The following is a 13421-nucleotide window of genomic DNA, read 5'->3' as shown; positions in this document are numbered from 1 at the left end:
CATTTTCAATACTCTTCACATATATGCAGCAATCATACTCACATCTCCTATATCTGTTTTGAATCATATATGAATCAAAACATTTGTACCATTGCCTAGGAGATTGTTTCAATCCATAGAGCGATTTCTTCAATTTGTAAATCAATCGCTCTTGTCTGGGTTGACTAAATCCCTCAGGTTGTGACATAAAAATCTGCTCCTCCAAATATCCATGAAGAAATGTCGTCTTCACATCTATTTGCTCAAGATGTAAATCGTGATGTCCCACTAAAGTCAACACCGCTCTAATTGACGTATGTCTTACTACCGGAGAGAAAATTTCTTCATAGTCAATCCCCTTTCTCTATGAATACCCCTTTGCTACCAACCGAGCCTTAAATTTCACTTCTTCTCCCTCTGGTATTGCTTCTTTCTTCTTGAATATCCACTTGCACCCTATAGCTTTCTCTCCTTCAGGAAGTTCCACTAGATCCCACGTTTGGTTCTTATGCAACAACTCCATCTCCTCTGCTATAGCACCCGTCCACCTGTCCTTCTCAGAACTGTGTATCGCCTCCTGAAAAAATGTAGGGTCTCCGCTACTAGGATAAGCGCATAAGATACCAAGTCTTCGAATCCGTATCTAGTGGATGGTTTTACGACTCATCTCATTCTACCACTAGCTATAGTGCGATGCTCCGTGTGCTCTGAGCTAGAATCATCAGAGTCATGAGTCTCTATCTCCACCTACACAATATCTTTCTCCATGTTCCTTTGTGGTATTTCTTTTCCTTCTTCCTGAGTACGCTGTAACATAATTTTCTCATCAAACACCACATTTCTGTTGATCACCACCTTGTTTGCCTTAAGATCCCAAAGCTTGAAGTCTTTAACTCCTTTTTGATACCCCAGAAAAATGTACTGCTTTGACTTCGCATCCAGCTTTGATCTTTCCTCACTAGATATGTGCATATAGGCTGGACATCCAAAAACTCGAAGATGAGAGTAATCTACTTGTTTCCCTGTCCATACTTCTTCTGATACTTTACCTTCTAGTGCTGCCCTTGGTGATCTATTAATGAGATAACATGCCATGTTAACCGCTTCCGCCCAGAAATTCTTTGCAAGCTCTGCATTTAGCTTGAGACATCTTGCTTTCTCAATGATTGTCCTGTTCAATCTTTTCGCTACCCCGTTCTGCTGAGGTGTCTTGCAAATCGAGAAATACCTCATTATCCCATGCTGCTCACAAAATTCTTAAAAATTTGAATCTGTGTACTCAGTTCCATTGTCTGACCTAAGACATTTGATCTTCCTTCTAGTCTGGTTCTCCACTTCAGTTTTTCGCAATTTAAACTTTGTAAAAGTTTCTGACTTGTGACGCATAAAGTATGCCCAGACCTTTCGTGAGAAATCATCAGTAAAACTCACAAAATACAAGTGCCCTCCACGTGTTGCTACACTAGCTAGTCCCTAGAAATTCATATGTACGTAGTCCAGAATCCCCTTTGTCATGTTTGCTGTCGTCTTGAATTGCACTTTGCTCTGTTTCCCAGGAACACAGAATTTGCAAAATTCAAGCTTACACATCTTGACACCCTTCAACAAATCTCTCTTGTGAAGTTCTAGCATCCCATGTTCACCCATATGCCCTAGCCGCATATGCCACAAGACAATACTATCTGATTCAGACTCCACTGAGGCGGCTCCACCTACAACTGTAGTCCCTATCAACTTGTAGATATTTCCTGCTACCTTTTGTCCTTTCATTATCGTCAGATCTCCCTTGCTGACCTTCATCACCTCGCTCACTAATTTGTAATTACATCCAATATCATCCAGTGTGCCTAGTGAGATCAAGTTCTTCCTTGGCTCTGGTATATATCTGACATCACACAAAGTTCTGATCACACCATCAAACATCTTGATTCTGATGTTCCCTATGCCGATAACTTTACATGACGCATCGTTTCCCATCAACACTGCACCAGAATCCACTATCCTATAGGTGTCAAACCACTCATTGTTTGGAGTCATATGATATGAACATACAGAGTCTAAGATCCATGCATCTGTCAGCTGCTCTGAACTTGACATAACTGATAGCATATCTCCATCACAGCTCTCTAAATTTTCTTCTTCAACTATGTTTGCAGACTTTGCTGAACTACCTTTATTCTCTGCAACATATTTCTTTATCTCTGGACAATCTCTCTTGATATGACCTTTGCCTCCACATTTGTAGCACGTGATCACCTTCTTCCTTCTCGATTTAGAACGAGCCTTGTTGTTGTTACCCAATCCATGTCGAGATTTGCTCCTACCACGCTCTTGGTTACTATTTACCACAAGTCCTTCTCCATGAAAAAATTCATCGCTTGTTTTCTTCCTTTGGTGAAAACCTAGCAACGCACCTATGATCTCCTCCAATTTGAGAGTTTCTTTAACCCACATTAAAGTAGTAGCCAAATTCTCGTATGTAGGAGATGAAGGTAGAGAATTCAACAACATCAGCATCTTATCTTCATCTTCAATCTTCACATCAACCCACTTCAGATCATTTACAATCTGGTTGAATACGTTGATGTGCTGGCTCAGATCGGTTCCTTCTATCATCTTCAGCCTGAATAATTTCTGCTTGAGATACAGCTTGTTTGTCCATGACTTTGACATGTACCGGCTTTCCAGCTTTTGCCAAACTACCACTGGTGACTCCTCGTCCATGACATGGTACATCACGTCATCTGTAAGACAAAGCCTGATTATTGCTACTGCCTTCGCCTGAAGTTCTTCCCAATCTGATCTCTCTATACTTTCCAGTTTTCTTTCTCCTAGCGCCTTTGTCATGCCTTGTTGCACCAACAAGTCCTTGACCCATCTCTGCCATAATCCAAAGTTTCCGGTTCTGTCAAACTTCACCATATCAAACTTCGCAGAAGTTGTCCCCGACATGTTGAAGAAATCCGCTAAAAACCTGTAGCTCTGATACCAATTGTTGTGCAAAGAAGGGGGCAGCACCTCTTAACCTCTAAACCGCAGAAGAAAAGAAAGAGAGAAAAGAGATCGTGCGGAGCAACAAGACAAAGACGCACAAAAGAAGAGCAAACACAAGGAAGGAGAAGAAGAAAAGAAAGAAGAAGAGTTACCGTGGTTCGGCGACGTGCCTACTCCACAAAAATGATCGAAGTTTTATTAGAATTCTCTCTATACAAGAGAATCGCATCTAATGATTCTTGTGTTTGTTGTTATACAATACGCTTACAATAATCTCTATAAATAATGCTAAACCCCAGACCCGATAAAATTGTAACAAAATTTTGTTATGAAAAATCACAACAAAATTCTGTTATATAAAATCTTAACAGAATTTTATTAAGAAAAATCTTAACAGATTTTTCTTTCATAACATCCCTCATATTAACCTTTATCCAAATATGAGTCATCCCTCAACAAAACTCGACTGTGACAGTCACTTCCCTTTGAATTTCCAGTAGCAATTTAGGCAAAACCACTACATGACCACCTTACTCCGATCAAAATCAATTTTGCTTCATTTTTAGGAGTTTTCAACTCGATGTTATATCCTTGGTTTGGGTTTTTCAAGCTACTTATTGTTAGCAATTTTGCCCGCTCAATTTAGTTGCGATCTTGAGAGTTTTAAAGCTCTATTCCAACTTGTATTGGTCAATTTGTTGGCTACATCAAGTGAGAATTTTATCCATTTGATTTAAAAAAAAAGATATAAATATCCATTTGATTTAGTTCGGTTTTTGACTCATATATCACACTAATATTGTTTATTGTTATAGGTTCTAAAATTATGTGGCTTTAGGTAAAATTTGATAACTTTAAAATTATGTCGAATATTTAATTATGATTATTTGAGTTGTGATAATATTGGGCGATGATATTTATAGAAGTTTCAAATTTGGATTTTTAACCTAAAAATTTATTGTTGCGAATTTTAGAAAAATAATCCATTGGTTGTGATATTTGGAATTATAATTATATCATTTACTCATATATTGAATCTATTATATTTATTTAATTGGTAGAATGATTCGTCTACAACAACAACAAGTTTCAACTATTAAATTATTAAACAATTTTTCATAATAAGATAGAAGAAAAGTTTTTGGCAGATTAACTACATTGAGTGGGAGTTAGTTGAAAGAATTGATAACGATATAATAATTAATGAGTTTAATTATAAGATTACTTAATTCTAAAAAGAATCGATGATCACAACTTTAATAGTATTTTTACTCCATATTTTTGAATGTATTAAATATTAAATAATTTTATTATATTTTTTCAAAAAACTAATATTCACATGGTTTTTTATTTTATCTACATAATTTTTAAATTAATTAATTCATTGTATTAGTTATAGTCGGTGTCTCGACGGTCAGCCCTAGGAAATATTGAGCCTTGACCAGTGGCGGATCCAGGAATTCAATCATGGAGGGGCGGCCGCGATCTAAGCGCGGCGAATTTTTTTTGAACAGTTAATAACTTCTATGTAATTAAAAAAAATTTTAAATAACTTGCATACAGGAGAAAAAGGTACAATATCATGAAAAGAAACTAGTACAATAATATTAAAATATTAAAGCAGTCTACTAACGAATACATGACAATTACATTCTTCGAGACTCCATGTTCTGAAAACGCTGTAAAATTGGCTCATTGTCGACAGTATTAAAAACATCTTTCTCGATATATACTACCAAACTATCATTCATTCATTCATCTCCAATCCTGTTTCGCAAATCTGTTTTGACAATATTCATTGCCGAAAACACTCTTTCAACAGTTGCAGTAGCAACTGGAAGAAGTAAGGCTAGCTCAATCATCCGATAAACCAAAGGAAACACACGATTCTTCATTGTTTCAATCATTTTCTTTGCAAGAGCTCCTAAATCTGAAATGTCTTCAAACCGTTCATCTGATCTGACGTCATCAATATATGTTTCAAGCTCTTGTTCAACCAACATACGCTCATTCCAAGAAAAATCATCCTCATAAAAATGAGTCAGACGCACTAACTTCTGTACATCAAATCTAGAGAATGAGTTCCTAGGATCAAGACATGACATATAAATCAACAAATCTGTAGTTGTTTCAGAGAAATGACTATCCATTTCCTGTAGAATAATATCGATAACCTACAATTTAAAAATCAAACAACAAAAGTAAAAATTAATAAATATGTTAATGTTTAAAAGAATTTAATTGACGATAAACAAAAAAAGAATTATGAAGTTACCTCACAAAAGATTTCAACATGGTAGTAGTGATAAAAATTAACATTTTTTCCATCTCTCTTCAAACGACTACGGCTGTTGATGTTATCTGTCATATTAATTATTTCAATGGAATGAGTGTTACAAAACTTCTTCACATCCTCAAGTAAAATATCCCATCCAGAATCTCTCAACTTTTGCAATTTGCATTTCACATTATTGATCAAACGCATCGCATTCACAATATTTTGATCTTTCTCTTGTAGAACGGTTGACAAATGATTTGTGATTGCCAATATACGTTTCATCAATAGTAGAATAAACACAAATTCATACATCTCCATTCTTTCAACCAAAGTTCTACTTAAATCCTTAGAAGAACGATCACCATCATCAATCAAATTTTGAAGAACCTCTATAACAGATGGCCACATTTGTTCAATACGACATAAAGTTGAATGATGAGACCCCCATCATGTATCTCCAGGTCTAGCTAGACTAGTTTCTTGGTTTAGTCCTCTACCAGAACTAATCTCTCCTCTTTCAAGAAGTTTAACTTTTCTGTCATGTTCAAGTTGTCGAAGTTTGTCGGCCCTTTTGCAAGATGATGCAGATGTGTTCACAATCGAACCAACAATCCACATGAAATCACAAACATATTGATTTGCTTGAGCAACAGCTACAACCACTAGCTGGAGTTGATGAGCAAAACAATGAACATACAATACATACGGATTTTCTTTCATTATCAGTGACTTTAAGCCATTAAATTCTCCAGACATATTTGAAGCACCATCATATCCTTGACCCCTCAATCTCGCCACTGATAAACCATACTTAGCAAATAAAGAGTCGATTGCCTCCTTCAAACAAGCAGCTGTAGTTGTTGCAACATGAACTACAGCCGTAAATCATTCAATCACCTCTCCATGCTTATTCACATATCTAATAACAACTGCCATTTGCTCTTTCACTGAACAGTCACGAGCCTCATCAAGTAGTAAAGTGAACCACCTATCTCCAAGATCAGCTAGAATAGCATTTGTGGTCTCAACTGCACAAGCATTCACCAATTACTTTTGAATTTTTGGGGCAATCATTTGATTATTTCTAGGTGCATTCATTCCAACAACTGCCGCAACTTCTGGACACTCTGAACTATACCATTTGAGCAATTCTAAAAAATTTCCTCTATTGGATGATGTCGAAGACTCATCATGTCCCTGAAAAGGCAATCCTTGTAACAACAAAAATCGAATTACTTTTAAAATGGAAGTCAAGCGTTTGCGATAAGCAACTTCAAGCTCATGTTTCCCCGATGAAAATGAATACTCCACACTTTATCTTTGATTCTTGAAACCCTCAAACTATATTCTTGCCTCATTGTGCGCACTACCAACTCCACCTACATGCTCATTGAATTTTTTAATTGCTTTTTTCCAATTTATGAAACCAGATCTCGTAAACACATCATCTCCTCCAAACCCTATATTACTAAGTCTAAAAAGATAACACCAGAAACAAAAGGTTGCATCCTTTGAAACACTATACTCCAACCAATCACGGTCTTTAAACCAAACCTCTCTGAAACATCTATTGTCTTTACCCATTTTTTTTCTTGGAAAATTATGGCCTCGAGGTTGACAAGGGCCCATAGCAACATATTCTTTTCTAATACGATCTCTAGCACCAACATCATACTCTTCAATCAATTTTCGTAAACCTGGATTAGCAATAATTTCTACTTCACTACTCAAATTTTCAATATTTTCAAATAAAATTTGTGGAGGAGGAGGAGGTGGTGGTGGTTGTGGTGCAGGAGTAGACTCTTCATCCGGAACACTAGACGATTCAATTGAACTCCTAGGTCTCTTTGCAAAATATTTCAACATTTTCTACAAATTATAATGTATGGGAAAAAACTATCAACATAAAGTAATGTGAACAATTTAACAAGAGAGGTGATAAAAAGCAACTAAACATTTAAACAATTAAAATTTTAAATTATTAATTGTATCATACATGGTAATCAAGAAATAATCAAACAATTATTAAAAAATAAAATAAAATTCAAGTATAAAATAAAATAAAATCCACTTACCTGAAGGCTGAAGGCTTCACCTTTGGGCTTTGCCGCTTTGATTAGCACTCGAAACTCGGAAGAGAGGAAAAAAAAGCCTTTGGTGCAGGACTTTCCGACTTTGCCGTTTTGGTCGGTGCTCGGCAGAAAGAAGAAACAAAGGGCAAGACCAAGATCACAAGGTTAAAGCCTAAAGGTTTTGTGAGCGGCGGCGGAAACAAAACAAACAGAGGAGAGATAAAAATAATTAAACAAATATAAAAATAAACATTTATATAAATTATATATGGAATGCAAATATGACAAAGTGGACACGTGTTCTGTCAAAGTGGACACGTGTTCTGTCAAAGTGGACACGTGGTCCACAATTAACAAAATGAATTGTTCTTCTTCGTCTCTTCATTTTCTCCGTCTCCTGCTGGCTACTGCGATTGCAATTTTTTCTACGCCACTGTGAAGCACCCCGATTTTTTTTTTTTGGTCTGCCGGCAAGGGGGGGCGACCGCCGATGCCGCCCCCCCGGTACATCCACCCCTGGCCTTGACTATGCCCCTGGTTGGCTGCCTTTTCATAAGCGCCATTTGTTTGAAAGAGGGCATCTATGAGCCAGATTTGAGAACCACATAATTGTTAGGATGTATACTAAAAGCCTAGCTTTTGGTATAAAACATTTATCTAGAAATAAGAATCACATTGGTCAAATGTCTACATTTGTGATAAATGTATTTGTTCAATTAATTTATATTGTAGATAACATGGTGTGTGGTGTCACACACAGAAGATTATGTTATCAGTACCTTATAAATTATAAACAGTAGCTTACGACCATGATGGAAAGGAACAAACCATTGGAAGGTCGTAGTGTAATTAGGTGTTAGTTTATCTTAACTATATAATTACACTAGTACACTAAGAGTGTATTGAGTAGGACCATTAGAGGTCGTTTCTTTTATACTGACTTTATAAAGAAACAAAGACCTCAGTTATTATGGATGTGTGTGCTCTTAATCCTAATATAATAATAAGCACATATATTTGATATTTATTTCTTTAATTTATCAATGGGTGAGATTTAGTTCGATGAATCAATAAGCCCGATAAGTTGGGAAATGATATCACTTATAGTGTGTGTTGTTGATTATAGAAGGAAACTGTGTCCTAGAGATACTAGGTTGATAATGTCCTCAAGAGGAGCTCATAAGGATTGTCATGTTAAACCCTGCAGGTGGACTTAGTCCGACATGATGATAAGGTTGAGTGGTACTACTCTTGGATTAAGATATTAATTAAATGAGTTGTCAGTAACTCACTTAATTAGTGGACATTCGATATCTTAAACACAGGGAGACTAACACACTCATAATAAGAAGGAGCCCAAAAATATAATTTGGGATTGGTGCGGTAGTTCAATAATAGTTCTCTAGTGGAATGAATTATTATTGATAAATTTAAGTTGTGTGTTCGGGGCGAACACTGGATGCTTAATTTTATCGGGAGACCAAAACCAATTCCTCCTCTCGGTCCCTATCGTAGCCTCTTATTTATAGAGTACTATACCCACCTATACCCACCTTCTATACCCACCTAAAGGGGGCCGGCCAAGCTAGCTTGGAATCAAGCTAGGGCCGGCCTAAGCATGGTTTAAGGTGGCCGGCCCTAGCTTGAACCCAAGCTAGAGGGGCCGGCCATATTAAATTAAAAAGGATTTTAATTTTAATTTTTATTATGTGGAAGATATAATTAAAGAGAATTAAAATTAAAAATATCTTTCTTGTAAAAGATCTACAAAAGATTAAAGAAAGAGATTAGATCTCTTTCCTTATTTGTAGATTGGTGAGATATTTTATTTTCTCTTTAAAAATTATTCACATATTGTTAAAATTAAAATTATAGAAATTTCTTTTTATTAACCATGAAGAGATTTTTGAAGAGAAATTTTATTTCCGGAAACAAATTAGGAAGTTTTAATTTGTTGATTAAAACTTATCTAATTTATTTCTCCATGTGGTGGCCGGCCAATATAGTTTAATTTGGGAAATTTTATTTTATTTTTCTCAATTAAATCATGTCAAGGAAATTAAGGAAATTTTATTGTAATTAAATTTCATAATTTGCCTAGGCCAAGGAATATAAAAGAAGGGATGGGGGTGCCTTCATGAGGTGAACCTCAATTATTTCTCTCCCTCTTTTGTTCCTTGGTGTGGCCGGCCATCATCATCCTCTCCCTCTCTTCCTCTTGTGGTGGTCGAACCTCTCTCTCCCCTTGGAGCTCTCGTGGTGGCCGGATACTACTTGGAGAAGAAGAAGAAGAAGGAGAGAAAGCTAGCATCTCTTGGAGCTTGGTTGGTGTTTTGATGTTCTTCCTTGGTGAAGCTTCCTTATTGTGGCCGAACCTAGCTTGGAGGAGAAGAAGGTGGTTGGTGGTTTCTCATCTCGGAAGATCGTTGCCCACACAACGTCCGAGATTAGAAGAGGAATACGGTAGAAAATCAAGAGGTCTTTCTAGAAGGTATAACTAGTAGTTTTTCCTTTTCCGCATCATACTAGTTATTATTGAAATAATACCAAATACAAGAGGCTTACGTTCTAGTATTTCGAATATGTTTTTTCGAAGTTGTGTTCTTTTGTTTTATTTTTCCTTGTGATTTGATTGTTCTTTTCGGTTAACCTAAAGTTATTTTAGGAAATTAAATATTAGATTTCTATAAAAGGTTTTGTCTAGTCGGTGGTGGTTGCTCCCATATCCAAGAAGGCCATGTGCCTCGCCACGTCAGTACTGGGAACCGATTATGGAAATTAATATTTAATGGAATTAATAACTTAAGGTGATTTGGGTCGAACGTGTTAAGTTCTACAGGAGATTCAAGTCAAAACCTAAAAGAACAAATAGATTAAGTTTTGGATCAAACGTGTTAAGTTCCGCAGGCGATCCAAAATTTAATTTAAAAGAACACATGGTAGCTAGGAAAAGGTTCAGACTTTTGTACAAAATTTTTGTACAGTGGAACCTCTAGGCTTTCCGAGTAGCAACCAACAATTGGTATCAGAGCTAGGGTTTTGACTCTGTGTATTTGGTATTAGGTTAATTATGCACATGTCATACATAATTTAGGCAGGTTAATAGTAGGATATGCTAACTTTGTGGATGCAGGATCCAACTATTATGGCTTTTAATTATTATGTGTGTGATTGGACCCTTGGACATGTCAAGGGCATTTATATGTGTGTGCATGATTGTATTAAAATACAGCAGGAGCTGTATTTAGTTTTATTAGGATTTTATTTTTGATCTAGATATATGTACATTCCTTTTATGGAATATAGGATCAAAATGTAAAATTCTATTTATGTCGTGGATCGAATCTTGCAAAGCGTGGAATCTTCTAAGGACCAGAGGCGTAGCGGAACTAGGAGCAAGATAGAGGCGACAGCTAGACCCGGTGGCGGTGGCCAAATATGGCAGCATCTTGGGATGACAACACACGGAGGACAACTAGAGATAAAAGCCATAATAGTTGAAAATTAGATTTTCTATTTATTGCTTTTATATTGTGCTGTGTGTGCATGTTAGTTTACAAGTTTAGTAGGCTAGCATAGTTAAAATTCCTCATTAATAAATAACTAAGTGGGAGAGGGATTTTTAAGTAAATCCCATGGTCTCCATTACTGGTTTGTAAGTGATGCAAACAAGCTTGCGCGTTGGCTCTGAGTGCCTTCCTCCATAACAGATGAGCTTGTTTGCAGATCACTAGAACAGACTTCCATTTTTGGATGACTATAGGAAGTTAATTAAGAGCGTGCGATCTTCCCCAACGGAAGGGGCATAATCTTATTAATGGACTTAGTGTCAAGTAATGGTATACACTTAGACACATCTAATAGTATCCTCCCCATCGAAGTCACTGCTATTATTTGTGTGACCAAATGAAACCAACTATTAATTTGTCATAAAACTAGGTTGACAAGATAATAAAATTAAAGGGTTAAAACCCCTCTTACAAATGATTGATTTTGTATACGTCCACACTAACGTGGCATACAAAATTAACGGTGTTTGAGATAATTTTATTTGTCATAAAGTTACGTTGACAAGATAGTTAATGGGTAAAACCCTCCTCTTACAAATGTTGATTTTGTATACGTCCACACTAACGTGGCATGCAAAATTCACGGTGTTTTGAGGTGTTGGTAAATTTAAATAGTATTGTTAGAGGAATCAATATTATTTTAAATTTAGAGTCTTGACCAAATATTTGATTAAAGATAGACCAACTATTAATTTTATTAAATCATAAAGTAAGGTTGACGAGATAATAAAATTAAATGATAAAATTTCCTCTTTGAATTTGTATACGTCCACACTAACGTGGCATACAAAATTCATGGGGATTTTTAAGGAGTTGGTCTTAACCAAATATTTTTGTGATTCTTAGGATAATGGTCAATCCCTAGCTGATATACTTTAGGATAGACTTAGTGGTCCCAATTATAATTGATTGGAAATAGGATTTGGACATTAAGGTAGACTGTCCTCTTAGAACTAAGAACAATATAGGTGTATTTTATTCATTAGTTGATACATGTTTAGTGGAGTTATCTACCGGTACCTGGTGTGTAGATATGGGAGCCACTGATCATGTCTGTAATTCATTGCAGGGGTTCCAGGAAACCCGACAACTATATGAAAAGGAAAACATCGTCTACATGGGCACTACTGCAAAAGTACCAGCTGTTGCAGTGGGAGATGTTTATCCTCTGATAGGAATAGAATATGGATTTTCAGAAATTGTCTTTATGTACTAAGTTTAGAAAGAACCTGATTTCGGTTTCTAAACTATTAAAGAATAGATATTCTGTCTATTTTGATAACATGTTTGTTATCAAGAAAAATAGGGAAGTTATCTATTCTGATACATTGGTTGACAATTTATTATCCAATAACTCCCACGATGCTTTGAAATGGAGGATGTTGAGGGATCTCCCTCAATTTATTATCCAAAGCAAGGCTTTAACATACTTAGCCTTAGATCTAGACGTCTCCCTCAACATCCTCTATGTCTCGACCTCGGCTGCTAACATCTCCTCTACTTTAGCCTCAGATTCAGACATCTTCACGACATCCTCCATATCCCATCCTCATTACCGACATCTCCCTTGCCTCAGCCTCATATCCAGACATCTCCCTCGACATCCTCCATGTCTCGACCTCAGCTGTTGACATCTCCCCTGCCTCAGCCTCATATCTAGACATCTCCCTCGGCATCCTCCATGTCTTGGCCTCATCTATTGACATCTCACCTGCCGTAGCCTCAGATCCAGACATCTCCCCCAGCATCCTCCATATCTCAGCCTCAGTTTCCAATATCTCACCTGCCTCTGCCTCAGATCCAGACGTCTTCCCTAGCATCGTCCATGTCTCGGTCTCAGTCATTGACATCTTTTATACTTCAGTCTTAGATCCCAACATCACCCTTGTCTCGGTCTTAGTCGTCAACATCCTCTCAGTTTTGGCTTCAATAGTCAACTTTGTCTATCTTCAAGGTTATTCCACATTGACGTCATTTCCTCATCCGTCTTCATATTGGACCTACACTAAATCCTCATTAATGAGTCTATTTTTCCCAGAAGATGCAGACAATAATGATGAATATTTTAGAACATGAGGTACAAGATGAATGAAGAAATAATTATGTGGTTATCAGATATGGTGTCCTAGATTTCCTCCTTCAAACACGTGGTACTTAGTGGATGGAGAGACAACTAATGGCTGTCGGATCTAGTCCCCTCATTAGCGCTGACATGGAGATACTCTTCTGACAGTTATATAAACTCTAGAGAAGATAACTACAAAGGATCTTCTTTTTGTTAACTCTTACACTCTCTTTTTTACCTCTATCAAACTCTCGCTTGCTTCTTCTTTCTGCTTTACTTTTTATATCTCAAGCAATCTTAACTTGAGTGTCGGAATGATCTAGATGTCTTTGATGCTAAACTAACCTTATGTTGAAGTTTGTTTTCGGTCTTTCCCATCCTCTTCACTGACCAAGGCCGGCCCTGAGGCATGTCACCGGGGGCGACGGCCTAGGGCCCCTAATTTTTAAGGGCCCCCAAATTTG

The 13421-nt window shown here is 36.8% G+C and overlaps 1 protein-coding gene across 1 annotated transcript; it reads right to left on the bottom strand.

Annotated features, from left to right (window-relative positions):
• Window positions 1-4724: 4724 nt before the first annotated feature.
• On the bottom strand, window positions 4725-12736 carry LOC122032309 (zinc finger MYM-type protein 1-like). The gene is made up of 5 exons (XM_042591620.1): window positions 12421-12736; window positions 6149-6279; window positions 5749-6088; window positions 5291-5640; window positions 4725-5147 (listed from the first exon to the last, which is right to left on the bottom strand). The coding sequence occupies exons 1-5, from the start codon at window positions 12734-12736 to the stop codon at window positions 4725-4727; spliced, it is 1560 nt and encodes a 519-aa protein (XP_042447554.1).
• Window positions 12737-13421: the final 685 nt, after the last annotated feature.

This window comes from Zingiber officinale, chromosome 1B (genome assembly GCF_018446385.1).
Source record: "Zingiber officinale cultivar Zhangliang chromosome 1B, Zo_v1.1, whole genome shotgun sequence".
Lineage (NCBI taxonomy): Eukaryota > Viridiplantae > Streptophyta > Magnoliopsida > Zingiberales > Zingiberaceae > Zingiber > Zingiber officinale.
Note: the sequence above shows the minus strand (reverse complement) of the source record. Positions and strands in the feature narration are given on the sequence as shown.